The sequence below is a fragment of the Capra hircus genome, chromosome 13, assembly GCF_001704415.2.
Source record: "Capra hircus breed San Clemente chromosome 13, ASM170441v1, whole genome shotgun sequence".
Taxonomy (NCBI): Eukaryota; Metazoa; Chordata; class Mammalia; order Artiodactyla; family Bovidae; genus Capra; species Capra hircus.
In genome coordinates this window covers 23,028,803-23,045,846 of record NC_030820.1, presented here as the reverse complement: position 1 = coordinate 23,045,846, position 17,044 = coordinate 23,028,803, and the positions used below count along the sequence as shown (strand labels likewise).

The 17,044-nt window shown below is 44.9% G+C and overlaps 1 protein-coding gene across 1 annotated transcript in view; it reads left to right on the top strand.

The window, feature by feature from the left end:
* Nucleotides 1-16,737, top strand: part of PIP4K2A (phosphatidylinositol-5-phosphate 4-kinase type 2 alpha) — a 181,936-nt gene extending 165,199 nt beyond the window's left edge. Inside the window, exons 7-10 of the mRNA XM_005687933.3 lie at nucleotides 2,525-2,638; nucleotides 10,337-10,577; nucleotides 11,999-12,102; nucleotides 14,497-16,737. Of these exons, the coding sequence (XP_005687990.1) occupies nucleotides 2,525-2,638; nucleotides 10,337-10,577; nucleotides 11,999-12,102; nucleotides 14,497-14,577 (540 nt within the window). The 3' untranslated portion in view covers nucleotides 14,578-16,737. The remainder of the gene's footprint in view (nucleotides 1-2,524; nucleotides 2,639-10,336; nucleotides 10,578-11,998; nucleotides 12,103-14,496) is intronic.

Here is a 17,044-nt window from a genome sequence, read left to right as displayed (position 1 = left end):
TTGAGCCTTTCAGTAAGCCCTTAAGTCTCTTAACCAATCTGGTTGCCCTCTTTTGAACTTCATCCAATCTAAATACATCCCTAGTGCCTGGAAATTTCACAAGTAAGCCTCATACTATAGTACAGTGTGTCCAGAGTTTTACGAGGTAGGATTATATTCTCCCTGTCACATGAGGTCATTCTGCTGGGGTGACCCTAAAATGGCATTCATTCATCTCCATGAATGTGACTGGTGCCCCCAACACAGATTGTGTCATTTACTGCCTTGTCCGTAGCCTGTCAGCCCTGCCTTCAGGTTTCTTGCTCACAAACAAGAATACTTCTCCTGTTCTTTGCTTACACTCATAAAATGAGTTGTGGAGTTTAGGCAGATCTGAATCCTTAATGCTGCCCCCACCCCTACCCCACCTCCCCGCAACACACACACACAGCCATCCCCTAAATGTAGACAAATGCCCATGTTGTCTACTTAGGGAATCCTGATCCTTCTGCGTCTCCTATGTTTGTATATAGATCTGGCTTCAGCGCTTTCTGAAGCATTCCAGTTTTTTACCTTTCCTGATGCTTAGCTTCTCACAGGCCTCTGAGTTTGTTAAAACTTCAGATCTTCACGTTTCATTCACTGTGAAATTTCATTGTTTCAGTTCCAAGAAAATAACTTAGGGTCTATGTAATTGACTCAAACATTTAATAATCTTCACATTGAGAGTTTTCTTTCACATTTTACATTTTTAAATGATGAATGACCAACTTAGGCAGTTAATCCATCTGGACCCTGGTAAGTTTTTATGATGAAGGGTATTTCATTTCTTTAGACTGACTCAGCATAAAAGTATTTGAAAGTAGATCAGTCCTCATGAACCGTATTATGTATCTGTATGCCTTACGCACTGCCTTGTTTTCTTGCTTTCAGTGTCTCTCATACAAAATTACAAACAGGATAGAAATGTTCACCTATTCATTTTTACACTCCACGTGACAGTCATTCAGCAGCCACTTATTGAAAGGAATCTTTGGATTTCCGAGCTTTGCAAAGATAATCAGTTTGGCAGGAGTTATACCAAAATCAGAACTCACAAAACTGCAGATTTTCTCAAAGTTAAAATGAGTAGCAAAGCTACTGATTTAGAACTGCTTAATACACATGCATGTGTGTCTACCGACAGACAGGAGTAGTTTACACACATGTGTATACCTTACAAAACAGGAAGAAAAAGTTGAGCTGTTCAGAGATTTGGAAGGTGGTTCAGCTTCCCTGGTGGCTCAGATGGTGAAGAATCTGCCTGCAATGCAGGAGACCCTGGTTTGATCCCTGGGTTGGGAAGATCCCCTGGAGAAGGGAAAGGCAACCCACTCCAGTATTCTTGCCTGGAGAATTATTCCATGGACAGAGAAGCCTGGAGAGTGTGACTGAGCAACTAACACTTTCACTTTTTTTTTCAGTAAACACATGTACCAAGTGAGTTTTTTGTACCTCTGAATGAGGGGAGGCAGTATGGAGACCAGGATGGAGAATATTTTCTTTCCTTGGGTTTTTTCCCCCATTTGGTTCACACTTAGGGAAAGGAGGCATTCATTAGTATACTAGAAAGGCAAGGTATTGTGTTGAATTCCTTTCAACTGGAAGAAGAGGAATGGTTGTTCTTTACAAGGTCAGTCAAAAGGAGGGAGGAGGGGTTTTGAACTCTCCCAGAATGCAGGTTGCACAAAGGTGAGGAATACACACTTTAAAGCTAGGTTGTTTTTGGTTTTTTGCTTGCGAACCATATTTTGACAATCACCCATTACTTTGTGTTGGTCAGCATAAGTATAGTTTAGTTGCCAGCTCACTACCATCCTGTTTATTTTTAAAAAGTAGACATCTCATCTTAATATGCTTTATGCCAGAAGACATTTTTCTTCAATATTATCCAAAAGAAAAGAGGATTTCCTTCTTGGAGTGGTGTGCCGGAAGGTTTAGAAGGGCAGATGGCTAACCTCTGGCTGCATATTCTCCCCAACTTAGATTTATACATGATTATGGATGGTGCTTTTCTGAGCAAGATACATTTTATCTTGAACCCAGATGAACATGAACCCAGCAAAGGCTACCCCAAAAGTGTGTGTGTTGGGGGAGGGGGTGGGTGAGGAGTTGGGTTGAACCAGTAAGAAAATTGAAGGTTCCTGACAAAGAATTTCAAGAATACTGATTCTATACTTAGACGACTTCTTGTGAATCTAAGAAAACCGTCAGGTTCATTCTTAGGAAACCATGAAATCTGTCACAAAAGCCTCATAATATGGAGGATGCTGGACCCTCCATTCCTAGTGGGAATGCTTCCAGTAGTCGTAGCTCACTGGCGCCCCCTTGCGGCACGCAAGCCACCTCACATGTTGTTGCCTTGGGTAAGACCCCTCAGGGAGCAGGGCAACTCAGCCTCCGGGGTGGAAACTTAACCTCCAGGACTGGAGAGCGTAGGAGTCCTTTAGATTTTTGTCAAGCTCCTTCCTTATTCTTTTTCTCAATTTCTCAATTTTTTTTTTAGGCCAAAGAACTGCCAACTCTAAAGGATAATGATTTCATTAATGAGGGTCAGAAGATTTATATTGATGACAACAACAAAAAGGTATTCCTGGAAAAGCTGAAGAAGGATGTAGAGGTAAGGAAGAAAGAAAAAAATCAATGTAAGAGATGGCCCCTTGTATGAATGTCAACACTACTGGGTTTTTAGAAGCTTTTAAAACCATCTATTTGTATCTGAAACCAAGGCAAAAATATATGTTGTACATTAGCCAAAGCAGCTATAAACAGGTGTAGCTCATATGTGATCTGATTTAAAAGAGAAGTGTGCTGATTCAGCAGCTCCCTCCTTCAGAGGACAAACGAAAGCAGGCATATGGTGTCTTCTGCTGGTGTCCCCTCCCCCAGGGTCCCATCTTCTTGGTTGTGGGGGTAGCCTGTGCGAGGTTACAGCCCCTTCAGACCCACCGCCTTTCCCCACCCCCCCAGCAACGAGGGCCAGGGTGGAGGGGACTGACTGCATCCTGTCAAAGACCAGAGCATGTTGACAAGTGTATGGTAACTGTTTGAATTTGGGGTTTTCTCCATCTGAACCACAGCTGGGTGTCAGAAAACACCAGCCTCAATAATATTGCCACCAGTCTCTATGAAGTCAGCATCTTTGGGCCCATCAAGTCAGCCTTGCACAGCATGGGAACAGCACAGAGGCCATTTAGGACACCAGGGTCAAGGGGGATGCTGTGAGAAATAAAATACTATGTGGAAATGGCCTTTTAGTCTGTAAAGGAGTTCTCTTTGTAAATATTGTTTTAAGTATTAAAAATACACCTTTCCCTATCTTTTATTTATTGTAAAGGCAGTGCAGTTCTCCCAATGAACTTCTTTATATAAATCTACTAGAAATAAATTCAGGAAAAAAGTTCTTTTTTTGAAGTGTGTTAGGTTACCGAACAGTGCAGAGAGAGTTCTAATAACTAAGCTACAGTATTCTTAGCTGTTACTTTTGTTCATGTGTGCATTTTTTGTTTTTGTTAACTTGGAAATACAGTTCCCCACATACCGGTACAGATCTGCTACTTAGAAAGGCTTTGTGAAAAGATTCTTTCTTGTGTCATTAAAGACAAAATGACTTGGGAATTCCCTGGCTGTCCAGTGGTTAGGCCTCAGCGCCTTCACCACCAGGGCCCAGGTTCGATCACTGGTCAGGAAACTAAGACCTGGCAAGCAGTGCAGCATGGCCAAAAAAAATTGAAACAAAACAAAAAAATGACTTAAGCCAAGAACAAACAAATGTCATGGATTAGATTATATCCCCCATGAGGGCAGAAGCAGTATTATAATTTTCTCTTTAATCTCCTAACATCTTTCATTTAAAGACACATAGACTGACCAAATTAGTTCATGATTATTTTTAGGTTATAAGTTACTTTAAGAAATTTTTTTACATTTTAACCTATATCATATATATGCTTTGATTAGAACCTAGATATTGGTTATTTGTAAAGAGGACCACCAAGTGTCTTGTTAAAAAGTGGTTTTTCTCCAGTTTCTCATTATTCAGCATTTATTTTTCCTCAGTTATCAGCAGTTTTTATTAAAATGCATATTAGTTAAGTATTTCCCTTTTACTTTGGGGTCAACTTGATCTGATAACTAAGTGCCATAGGTAGACATATTATTTGGGGGTTTTATTCATTATCCTGAAAGGCTTTGATCCTGAGAAGTAATACTGCTTTAGCAGTTATAGTAAATAGCCCTTAGGGATATCTCATCTGCTTGCAAAAATGTTTTTTATCTGTTTTTCCTCTCAGCTGTATATCACTCTGATTTTTAGACTCCAGAAATTATGTAACTGAAGCCATTCAAATTTACCATTGAACTACACAAGGATTCTCTTTGCCTTTTCATTGTCTCTAATAGTGTTGTTGATTAGAAGATTTGGTTAATTTTAATCCCATCCATGGCTCTCCCACTTAGCTGTTTTGTTTAAATGGAGGCAGGGCATAAAGCATTCTTTCCTTTTAATAAAATGCTCAATGGTTGGTAAGTGTCTAGTTTTGAAAATCATGCAGAAGCATTATTAATTTTTTAAGCAGGTAATTATAGTAAAGTAGCTTGACAGCTGATAGAATGTAATCTAGTTTCATTTTCCATCAGTTCCATGCTTGCTAATTTAGCTGGCTGGCCTGTTTAAGTACAGGATGGGGTGGGGGTGGGGGGGTGACTTAATGTTTTAAGTAAAAAATGAATTCATTACAGCTCAAATATTTCTGTAGGAAAATAAGAACCTAGCCAGCTTTTCTCTCCATTTGAAATTCTGTTCTATTTATATGCTGGGCAAAGTAGCAAAGTACGTTAGTTCTGATAGCTTTACATGTGAGCATATGTGAGCCCCTTTTCCCAAAGAAAGCACTTGATGGAGAATGGAAGGTCACTTTTGCCCTCTGACTCTCTTCCTGTCAGCTTTGACCGTGACCATGGAGGGCTGGTCCTCATCTCTCATTGGTTCACACTGGGATCCAAATTTCACACAAGAGACTACGCTCTGTGTCCCATGGCATCCACCCCATCACAGGCCATCTCATGCCTCACATTTTTTGGGGGGGTTGGCGTGGAGGGGAGGGCTGCTGCTGCTAAGTCGCTTCAGTCGTGTCCGACTCTGTGTGACCCCAGAGACGGCAGCCCATCAGGCTCCCCCATCCCTGGGGTTCTCCAGGCAAGAACACTGGAGTAGGTTGCCATTTCCTTCTCCAATGCATGAAAGTGAAGACTGAAAGTGAAGTCGCTCGGTCGTGTCCGACTCTTAGCGACCCCATGGACTGCAGCCTACCAGGCTCCTCCATCCATGGGATTTTCCAGGCAAGAGTACTGGAGGGAGGGAGCAGCTATCAAATCACCCATGACATTTTCCACAGAACTAGACTAAATAACCCTCTAAAATCTATATGGAACCTTTAAAGACTCAGAATTGCCCAAGTAATCCTGAGGAAAAAGCACAACACTACAAAGCTTGTTGTTCAGTCACCAAGTCGTGTTCTACTCGTCATGACCCCATGGACAGCAGAACGTCAGGCTTCCCTATCCCTCATCATCTCCTGGAGTTTGCCCAAGTTCATGTCTGCTGAATGCAAAGCTACAGTAATCCAAACAGTGTGGTACTGGCACAAAAACAGACATACAAACCAATGGAATAGAACAGAGAGCCCAGGGAAAAAACCAACACACCTACAGTCAAAGCAGACAAGAATATAAAATGGGAAAAAGGTCATGTGTTCAGCAAGCGGTGCTGGGAAAGTCGGACAGCCGCATATAAATCACTGACGTTAGAACACACCATCACACCATGCCTAAAAATGAAATGGCTTAACAACATAAAGATATGACCATAAAACTCCTAGAAGAGATCATAGGCAAAACATTCTCTGACATAAATAGTACCAATGTTTTCTTAGTCAGCCTCCCAAGGCAATAGAAATAAAACAACAAATGAGACCTAATCAAACTTAACAAGCTTTTGCACAACCAAGGAAACCATAAGCAAAATGAAAAGACAGCCTACAGAATGAAAGACAATATTTGCAAATGATGCGAACAACAAGGGCTTAATTTCCCAAATATATAATCAGTTCATACAACAACAAAAACACAAGCAACCCAATCGAAAAATGGCAGAAGATCTAAATAGACACTTCTCCAAAGATGACATACAGAGTTTATTAACAGCTCTTTGCTGCTGCTGCTGCCAAGTCACTTCAGTCATGTCCGACTCTGTGTGACCCCATAGACGGCAGCCCACCAGGCTCCCCCATCCCTGAGATTCTCCAGGCAAGAACACTGGAGTGGGTTGCCATTTCCTTCTCCAATGCGTGAAAGTGAGGTCGCTCAGTCATGCCCGACTCTTAGCAATCCCACGGACTGCAGCCCACCAGGCTGCTCCTTCCATGGGATTTTCCAGGCAAGAGTACTGGAGTGGGGTGCCATTGCTTACTCCAACAGCTCTTTAGCCATACAGTTTTCAATAAGTGTTTGTAACAGGGCTCGTAAAGGGAATACTAGCTCAGATTTGGCATAATGAGGAATGAATTATGAGGGCAGTGGGTTAGGTGGGATATTCTGAGCGACAAATAAGCTGATCAAGGTCTGGCGGACAGTTATTAAGAAGCTGGAAAGCAGGGGAACCTAAAGATTTTTAAATCTTCATGGTTTGAAATTTTATATATTTAAAAATCACTAATTTGAGTTGGAAGTTTAAAGGAATGAGCAGAAGACAGTAAATGTGTTTAAGTTCCATATACTAGCGGGAGACACACCTCCGGGCAGCCCTGAATCCCTCTTCTTGGGGCCTGTCACCTTCAGCCCACAGTAGTTTTGAGAGGCCCTGCAGCGACTTTCCCCAGCAAGAATCTCAGGTCTACTGCCTATTGTGTTTCCCTCTATTTTAGAAGAGATTTTAAACGACGTTTTGTGATAAGAGCTGGAGCATCAATACAGGCTGTTCAACACGTCTCGCCTCTTGGCGTGTCACCTGAACCTGTATGTTTAAGTTACATACTTGATGGAAAAAAGGCTTTTCCCACAGTAACAACAGGGAAAGTTATACAAACCACTTCCACTGCTACATGCAAGGCACTTTTCATTGCCCCCACTACATCTCTCTAATCCCTTCTCCACCACTGCGAGTTTAGTGGTGCGGTCCCATTTTATAATTAGAATAACTGAGGTTCAGAGTAGTGAGTTCATCATCAAGACACGGAGCGAATAGGCTCATCAATACCATTTTTCATGGAACAGAGGCGAGGATGTAGAGATCAGACTTGTGGACACAGATGGGAACAGACAGGGTGGGAGGAACTGAGAGCGCCGCACTGACACATATACAGTACCGTGTGTAAGACAGACAGCTAGTGGGCAGCAGCTGTAGAGCACAGGGCGCTCAGGTTGGTGGGAGGGGGGTGAGAGGGAGGGAGGAGATGCATGGATGCCTGTGGCTGATTCAATGCTCTGCAGCAGAAACTTACACAGCATTGTAAAGCAACGATCTCCATTAAAAAAAAAAATTCCATAAAAGATAGAGCAAGTAACCTAAGATTTAATTGCCCATCTGACTCCAAAACTTAACTTTTATTTAAAATGATCTGATACGTCAGTGGGTCACGTGATCAGCAAAAGCTATACGTTTAACTCCTGTGCTGTCCTTGGTCTTCTTCATTTGTCTCAGTCACACAGATTTGAAGACTTACATAATCCCCATTTCTTATATAGTCCCCACTTGGGGCTGCAACTCACCTCCTTAGTCTTGGGTATGTCAGAACAACTTCTTACCAGGAGATGCATTTTTCATCTCACTGATACTTTACTGGGTGATGCCGGGAGCTAACTTCGCTTTTATTTTTGAATACAAATGTTTCCTTTCTGGGTAAGGAGTCCAAACAATGGTCAGACCACAGATCAGAGACGCAGGAAAGGAGCTCTGGGCCGGGCTGACCTTGTGAGTAGCACAGGTGCCGGAGAAGATGTGGGCGTGAAGACTCACTCTACTTTGTGGGGCAGTACAGCCCAGGCTGTTACCCTTTCCCTGCCTGACCTTTGGCACGTTAATTACAGGCAGCCCCTTTCGTACTCTTGGAAACACTGGAAAGTGGATTTGTACCTCATCCATCTGAAAGTCAAACGGACCTATATGTACAGAGAGACTCTGCTCTGCAGAGCAAAGATATGTTGTAAATGACCTCATTTTGCTTCCAGTGGGTGCTGCCTCTTGCAGTCTCATAGGAAGATTTTTTGTTGTTGCTTTATTCTTTTTATTTGGTTTACGGGGTTGTTTTTCTTAGAGGAAGGGATCAGGGGAAGTAGCAGCAGGCAGCCCATTCACTTGTTCGGTAAATATCGAGTAGCTACATCACTTACCTGGGAGTCAGGAGGGCAGCGATGGTGTCACCGAACCAGGTTCGTTTGTGCCCAACCTGGAGCCCGCCAAACGCCGAGATGCCGAGGTCTGCAGCGGAGGGTTTATTCTCAGGGCAGCCAAGCAGGAAGAGCAAATCTCCAGTCCGCCTCCCCAGGCCAGGGGCTCGCTCGAGGAGGTGTTTACCAAGCGGCAGGGCGGTCTGAGGCGTGGAGCGTAGGGAAAGAAGATTGGGAAAAGGTGCCGGAATCCTCGTTCGGCGCAGGCGTAAACCAGGCTACTGACCTCTGCACGATCCAAAGGTGGGGCTGGCCATCCTCGCACATGTGAAAGGACCCTCACGCATGCCCAGTTGAAGGGTCGGTGGGTCTATCCAGCCTTAACCCGCTCAGCTGGAACTCAACAGAGCTGATTCCAAGTTCCTAGGAAAAAACCAGGCAGACAAAAGTGTTCGGGCGACATACCCCTTGGGGGACTCGCGAGTCTTAAACTACCTTGATTAGTGAAGGCAGGGGAGATGATCTGACTAGTCATAATGCAGTTTCAGGGGCAAAACCTGCCAGAGCCCCTGTCCTCGGGGGCCTGCAGTGTTTGGGGAATATAGAGAAGTTTCTCAAATAATTTAATAAAATGAAAAAAAAAGTGAAAGTGTTAGTCACTCAGTGTTGTCCAATTCTGGATTCCATGGACAGTAGCCCTCCAGACTCCTCTGTTCATGGAATTTACATGTGCAGCTAAGCCAGGTGTCCGCAGGGCACACATGTCCGCAGGGCACACATGCCCAGGCAGGAGTTGCAACAGACTTCCGAGAACAAGGGCCCTGCAGCCGAGACCTCACGATCTCGTGGGAGGCAAAGGGCCAGAGGCCAGAACAGAATGCAAGATGGCCTGAGGGGTGATCAGACCAAACTATCTAGGTCCCATGGACCACGTGAGATTTTGTTTCTACCCTCTGAGAAATGAGACCCCATCGAAAGGCATGACAAGATGAAATGCTTCCCTCGCCAGAGGACCAGAAGGGGAAGTCCGACAACATGCAGTCCTTGCCACTTCCCAGGGACCTTCCAAGGGCCAGAGGAAGCAGGGAGGGGGAGAAGGGGGCTTGTGCCTTGTCACCCGACAAGCTGAGCAGGACCAGGCCTGGCCAAGCCCCACCCACCCTGCACCCACTACACACTCATGGATAGGAGATGTTGCCATCTGGCAATCTACATCTCCAGCTGTGCCCACACCTCTGGAGGGCATCCAGGGTGGGCACTGGGGGCGAGGGGAACAGGCCAGAGAGAGCTTCTGGATAAAAGGGCATGGGAGGGGCCCAGGGAGGAGCCTCCCCGGCTCCCGCTTCCATCAGGACACCCCCGAGCAGGACTGAAGGAGGGTGTTGTTGACAAGAGCAGTGACAGAGGCATTTGCTGGTTGATTGGGACATTGATGCTTTTACTTATTTGTGATGGACAGCATAATACTCAGCTTCACTGAGTGTGCCGTTTCAAAGTGCTTTCACAAGCCAGATCTTGAGAGGCTCCCCTGGCAGCGCCGTGGGAGGTCCCTGGGTTCCCCTTAGCCAGTCTTAATCGTTGGGAGAAATCTTTTCTTCCTGAGTGTCCTCCTTGCCAGTCGTGCTCTCTGCACTTTGGTGCAGTCCTCATCGATGTGATGCACACATCCCTCTCAGCTTCCAGCCTTGCAGTTCAGGGAAGCGGTCCTGGCTCTGAGCCAGCCTCTAGTGGGAGGCTGCAGCTCCGCCCAAGAAGCGGCCTGGGAGGAGACTGCCCTGTACGAGAGGCTCCTGGCTGCTCTGCAGGAAGTCCTCTTCCCGCCTCTGCTGCCCCAGGGCTCACTGCCTTCTACGTGTGCTTCTGTGAGCTTGCTGTCTTTAAATCTGGGGCTGTATTTAAGGCATAAACGATCGTGTCGCTTCCTCCCCTCCAGTTTCTTGCCCAGTTGAAGCTCATGGACTACAGCCTGCTGGTGGGAATCCACGACGTGGAGAGAGCCGAGCAGGAGGAGGTGGAGTGTGAGGAGGACGGGGAGGAGGAGGGGGAGAGCGACGGCGCCCACCCTGTGGGGACCCCTCCCGACAGCCCTGGGAACACGCTCAACAGCTCGCCACCCTTGGCTCCGGGCGAGTTTGATCCAAACATTGACGTCTATGGAATTAAATGCCATGAAAGTAAGTGGAGATACCATCCACTTTTTTTTTTTTTTACCATTGGTTTTTTTTTTTTTTTTTTTTTTTTTGCACTGTTAATCTACTGGTGATCATCAACCCAGTTAAAAGTATGCTGTCCTGTACGACTCCTTCTCAAGAGTCCTAATCAGTTGATTTCAGGACAGAGTATATTAAAGGTAACTGTAATCCCTGGTTTTGCAATGTAATGTGAGGAAATCCTTGAATGGTGGGATGTTGAGGGAACAGGTGAAACCACACAGCGGTGTGCTGTGTACATACAGCACCCATAGGCACATGCTGTGTAAATGTCCATACCACAGATAAGAAATATTTTTAAATATTTTTTTTCTTAGCCATCTCTCTTTTATGTGGATCTCAAATCACAAGTCTGTCCTGAGCTAGCCACACACATGGTCCACACCAGACCTCCTGTGGACATTGTGTAGGGCAGGTATCCTTCCTTCTCGGGAAAGGAAGCTGGGGCTAGCCCAGGTGTGGGAAGAGCATCTCCGATTTGCTGCTACGTATCTGTGCTCTGCTCTTCCCCCATTAAGGGGTCTGTGGCTCCTTAATCAATCAAAGTGAGATTGATTTTAATCCTCAATATCTGGGTGATTAGATATTTATAGGAATATTACATGCTATGTTAGCTACTTATACATGAAAAAATCTGAGATAAACGCAGGCCTCTGGGTTTTTTTTTTCAGTAATAAAAATTAGTGGTTCATCATTGTTTAAAAAAAAAATCTCATGGCATAGCAGCCAGGTTGAGTTTGAGTTCTGCTTTTTATTTTGCTCACCAAAATGGTTTCTTCAACACAGAAAATTAGAGTCAAGTATACTTGAACAATAGTTCATAATTGAAACAGCAGCTTATTTGTGGAAATATGTAGAAGACGGGTATTGTAGATGATGTATGCCTTTATCCAGTTCTGATACTAGAGCCAACGAGCATTAGAACAGTTACAGGTAACAGTACAGAGTGTAAGCATAATTACTTCTATTGGGTTGGCCAAAAAGTTAATTGAGATTTTTCCATAGCATCTCATGGAAAAACCGGAATGAACTTTTTGGCCAACCCAATTCTTGTTTTAAACAGTATTTCTTTAAAAAACACTTTTCTTTATACCAAAGTAATATACAATCACTAAAGAAAATGCAGATTAATAAAAAACATACAGCCTCACCCTTGGACCTCTGCTGGTAATATCCTGGGGTTATATTCTTTTTTACTTTTTAAATTGAGAGAGAATTGGGAACAGAAAGTTAAGCTGTTTCCTGGGGATGCACAAGACTTTCTAACAGCCCCTACTGCCTTTGCTTTCAGACCTTGAACCCCTCCCCCCTCCCCCCTCGGCAGTTCACACTGTCCCAGGTGTTGTCACCATCTGTCCCACAATCATGTCTCTCATCCCTTACAGATTCGCCTCGGAAGGAGGTGTACTTTATGGCAATTATTGACATTCTGACTCATTATGATGCGAAAAAGAAAGCTGCCCACGCTGCAAAAACTGTTAAACACGGCGTAAGTATCTCCGTTTGGTTTCCCTCTCTGCTCCCTGCTTCCTCTCATGCAGGGGCCCGCGCAGGTCCACTCCTTTCCTGGGAGCTGCCCAGTCCCTTCCATGGCTCGGGTTCTCTGTGGGGCTGCACTCCAACGCAGAGTCAGAGCTCCCAAGGCCTCTGGCAAGTCACTTGGACCCTGCGCGGCTCCTCTCTTACCCACTGGGGTTGTTAACAGACACATGCATCATGAGAATATTACACAAGTTCTTTTTTTGTTTGAAAAATGCTTCAAAGACAAAAGCGCTGAATGACGACAGTTGTTTTAATAAAAAGTGCTTAGAACTGAAGCACTTAGTCTCTACTTAAGATGCTTCTAAGAAACACAGTATCTCTTTCCACACAGTGGACTGTAGTTTTTTTCTATTACAGAAGGTTTTTGAGTGCAAGATCAAAGTTTAGTGATACGAGTCCCTCGCTTTTATTGTCCTTGTCTGGAATGCTCACTGTTCCCAGCATATGTTAACTTGTGGAATCCCGTGACAAGCCTTGATAAGGATAACTAGTGTGCTCCTTATCAGGTGAAGGAGCTGAGGATGAGCATTTACGGAGTAACTTGCCAGGATCAGGTCACTAGGCAGGGTAGAGAGGACTGCTCCCCAGGACCCAGCCCCACCCCCCAGTAAACCAGTGAGGCCCACTTGCTGGTTGGACTTCGCCAGTTGTGAGTCCCCACTGTGCCTGCCTTGTAGGAACACATGTTGGCTTTCCAGGTGTGCTGAAAAGGCCACACAGCCCACCACGTGCGGCTGAACTTGTGCTCTGGCTCGTTCACACTTCCCCAGTGTGGAGTCAACCAAGATCCACCAGAACGTCGACATCTATTAAAGGCTCTTTTTCTTTATTTTAAAATCAAACAGGCTGTCATTCCAGCAATGGAACCAGGCCAACACCATATCCCATTTGCCACAGAAATATTTCAGTCACATTGCCAACTAGTTACAGTGTTCCAGCTTTGTGCAGTGCCCAAACCAGGACCTCACCTCACCCACTGAACACATTGGAAATCCTCTGTCAGAGAGGAGGGTACACAGCAGTTCTCACAAGGGTGGGCACTGCAGCCTTCTGAGAACCACTTTAAAGTCTGTGCCAGCCAGATGCACCCCCCCTTCCCCAGATTCTGAGTCCAGTTCAGGAGGCTAGTGGGGGAGGTTGTCTCTGAAAGGCTCCGGTAACTCCGATGCTCATCTCTGGTTGAAAAGCCTGGCTGTACTGCAGGGACGGAACTGGGCCCGAGTCCCTACCTCACCTCTCCAGTTGTGTGACCTGGAGGAAATGCCCTGGCACCCCGGGTCCCCCAGCTGCTGACAGGGCCCTAACGCCTTGCTGATGAGGCTTTGTGGTGAGTGGGGAGAGGCTCTGTTTGTTCCCACCCTTCCTCAAACCTGTATGATATTCTAGACCAGGTGAAACTGGAAATGTGCCAGGGCAAACACGGCACCCAGCCTAAAATCGGGTGCAGTTTGCAAGAGCAAGACATTACTCTCTGCAAAGGAACGTTGTGTCGACCTGCTGCTGGGAACCGTTTTCTGCCTTCAAAACCGGGGCTCCTCTGTGGAGATCCCAGCGGCCCAGGCCAGGCATGGAAATTACAGTTTCCCCTGTGAGCTGCTGGTATCAAAATAGCACCTGGTGACTTGGTAAAAACTCTGGTCCTGCCCTTTGCAGCTCTGAAAGCTAGCCAGTAACTACCGAGGGTCTTCTGGTCTGCTCTGTGCTTGTCACAGGAAACCCCGCTGAGCCTCTTCAAGGGGCTGGCTGCCCAGCCTCAGGCAGGCCTCTGTGAAGGGGGAAGGCGGCACCCCTGTGCCTGCGCTGCGAGGACCAGCCCTGGCCCCTCGGGGGAAGTGCAGTCACAGCTGACGCCACCCCTGCCACTGCCGCTCCTTACTTCTGAGCACCCAGCAGCTTACTTTGGTCCTGAAAAATGAACACGGCCCTTGTGTCCTTGTCATCGGAGTTTCCCTTTGGCCAGACATTGCTGTTGGTGTCCTTCTCAAGGCATCTCCCATCTGCTCTCCTGAGAAACAGAAGTGTTGTCCCTGTGGCTGCTGGAGGCCACAGATGCCACATTTGATGGGAACATCTCAAACGTGGTTGGGTTTGTTTTTTTTTTTGGTGGCAGCAGTCACAGTGTATATGACACCAGCCTCTGTTTTTCCTGAGACTCTGCCTCATTTTCACACCCAGATTCTTAAGAGCTTGGTTATCCAGACCCATATCCAAGATACTCTGAGTTACGAGTGGAGGCTGCACAGGTTTGAAAGTTTCATATTCAGCCGCAGTGGAAGCTGCTGTAGGTGCTGATCAGGTAGTTCTAACAGTACCACTCTTCCTCTTCTCCCACCCTGCCCAGGCTGGTGCGGAGATCTCCACCGTGAACCCCGAACAGTATTCCAAGCGCTTTTTGGACTTTATTGGCCACATCTTGACGTAACGTCCTGCGCAACTGTGGATGGATGTGAGCATGGGAAGGACAGAGGTGGCTTCAGTGCAGGAAAAATGAACACCAAACTCAGTGAAGCACACCTCCTCGTTTACATCTTCAGGCCAAGATGACTGACTTGGGGGCTACTCGCTTTAATAGCTACCTGATATTTCCCAGCATCATTCTAGCTATTTCTGACGTGTGTGTGTCTGCACGTGTGTGCATCTTAAAAATCGATTGATTAATGGAAACTGACCAGCTTTGGTCAGTGTGTGTTTGGGGCAACAAACCTCTGATTCCAGCTGTGGACAAATGAATGAATAAATGAATGAATGAGTGAGCGAACACAAGAGGGGGGAGGGGGAGAAGGCAATGCATGTCAGACCAACCAGGTTGGCATCACACGATAAACTGTGGATCAGTTTATTTTCTGGAATTGAAAGATGTGAGACAGTATTCGTAATAATAATGAAGATAATAATAATGATGATAATAATAATGATGGTGATTAAGAGGGAAAAAAAAAAAACTTACTGCAGATGTTACACTTCTACCACGCACGCTGACACTCCTTAATAGTTGTACCTGGGCGCTGGACGAAGGAGGCTGGCATCTCCCGTGCCTCCTGGTTTGGGTGTTGGGATTCCCTGTGTCCGGGGACAAACACCCCTCCTCCAGCAGGAAGCTGATGCCCCTAGTGACTCTTCTCTGTACATTTTCACCTCAGTAAATATGTCCAGGAAAACTGCTTACTTCTCTTTTCTTGCCTGGAGCTTCTTCACTGATAACACTCTTTCGTTGCAATACAGGAATTAATGCTACAAAATAAAAACAAAAGCTTATCTGAAAAGTGCATAGTTTTGGGCAATGGTATCTACATCTCCCATGGTGGGAAGGTGAGCAAAGCATTTAGAACTCTCAATTCTCCTGTTGAACAGTGGTATTTTGTTATAAATTTGCCCTTTAACTGAAATCCTCAATATTACTGTTTACATTATTAGGAAAACAGGGATATTTTTGAATCTAAAAATTTAATGTACAGCACGTGATTTTCGAAGTTTACATGTAAAGTCATTTTACAGTGTAGGTGAAATAATGTTTGTCATATTTTGAAATGTATCCTGCAGTTACGTTTTGGAGTGAATGTTTTATTCAAAGTACCAGGTAGACAGTCTTTTATAGTAAAAAGAAAAGGGTTGTTTTCCTCCAGATGTACATTATCAGTCTAATGATTTTTTTATTTTTAAAGAAAATGTTTAACCCAGATCTGGTTATGTAAGTTCATTGCCCTAAACTGTGCTGACTGTGTCTAATCAAGTTATAAATTTCCAACATCGATCATGTATTTACCAACTTCCTGGCATTTTCTGAAAGGCGTCAAGCTAAAATATTAGACTTGCTTAGGAGTACGTTATCAACTTATACACTGTGCTAAAGCTGTGCCTTTGAAATTCTTTGTTTAAAATGTGAGATGATTTTTGTAGGCAGGTTCAGGAAAGAAAAAAAAAATCCACCCTTTAATAATTACTTGCAACTCAACAAATAGTCCCGCCATACTGCCTCTTCCAGTAACTTTGCTTCAGGGCTTATCAAGTCTGCAACTGTGCCCACAGTATATAGTTTTACTTCAGAAAATACGAGGTGACAGCAGCTGGAATCTGGGGGGCAAGGCCATTCTACCCCATATACTGACTTCACTCGGAATCGTTATCCTCAGCAGACGACGTTGACAGCACTGTGATCTGGTTGTCCAAATTTGTATTTCATGTGTCTAAATTAATTGAAATGGTGATTTAATATGCCCCCACCCCCACCCCACCATTCATTCTGGCATCGAGTTCCTTTCAGTGCTCTGAAGTTAGGCTGCAGTTTCTTTAATCCAGGATTACAAATGTGAGACCCTGAAGTAAAGAGAAGGTACCCACACATTATTTGAGTAACTGTTTCCTGTGTGGCCCATCTGTGTATGCTTTTAGAAGTTTACAAAATGCTTTATTTTTGTCTGTAACAGTCTCTCTCATCCATCCTGTTGATCAAATCTTTGGACAGAGTGAGGAAGTTTGCCTTGTATCTTCTAGTGCTAACAGTACACTCCAGTTATGAGCCGGGCTTTACAAAATAAAGCACTTTGATGACTCACAAGGTGGAGTCTTTGTGCATCTCTCTCAACTGTGTGTCTCTTTATTGCAAACGAAATTTAAATACTCAGTACTAAGAGTGTCTTTAGCTGATCCTGAAGAAGTAAAGCTAAAATTGAATCTTTTCACAAACAGGAGCTTTGCCTTCAACCTGTGAACTATTTCACTAGTAAATAGCAGAAGCGTGCCGTGACACACACGACAAAATTGACTTGTTGAAAGACGGACAGAGAAAGAAACCTCTTCAGTGAATACACTTTAAAGTTACGCAGTTTTATTTTTTTAAATCTACCAACCATAGTTCTGTGGGTCACTCAGCATTTTTTGAAACTTCACTA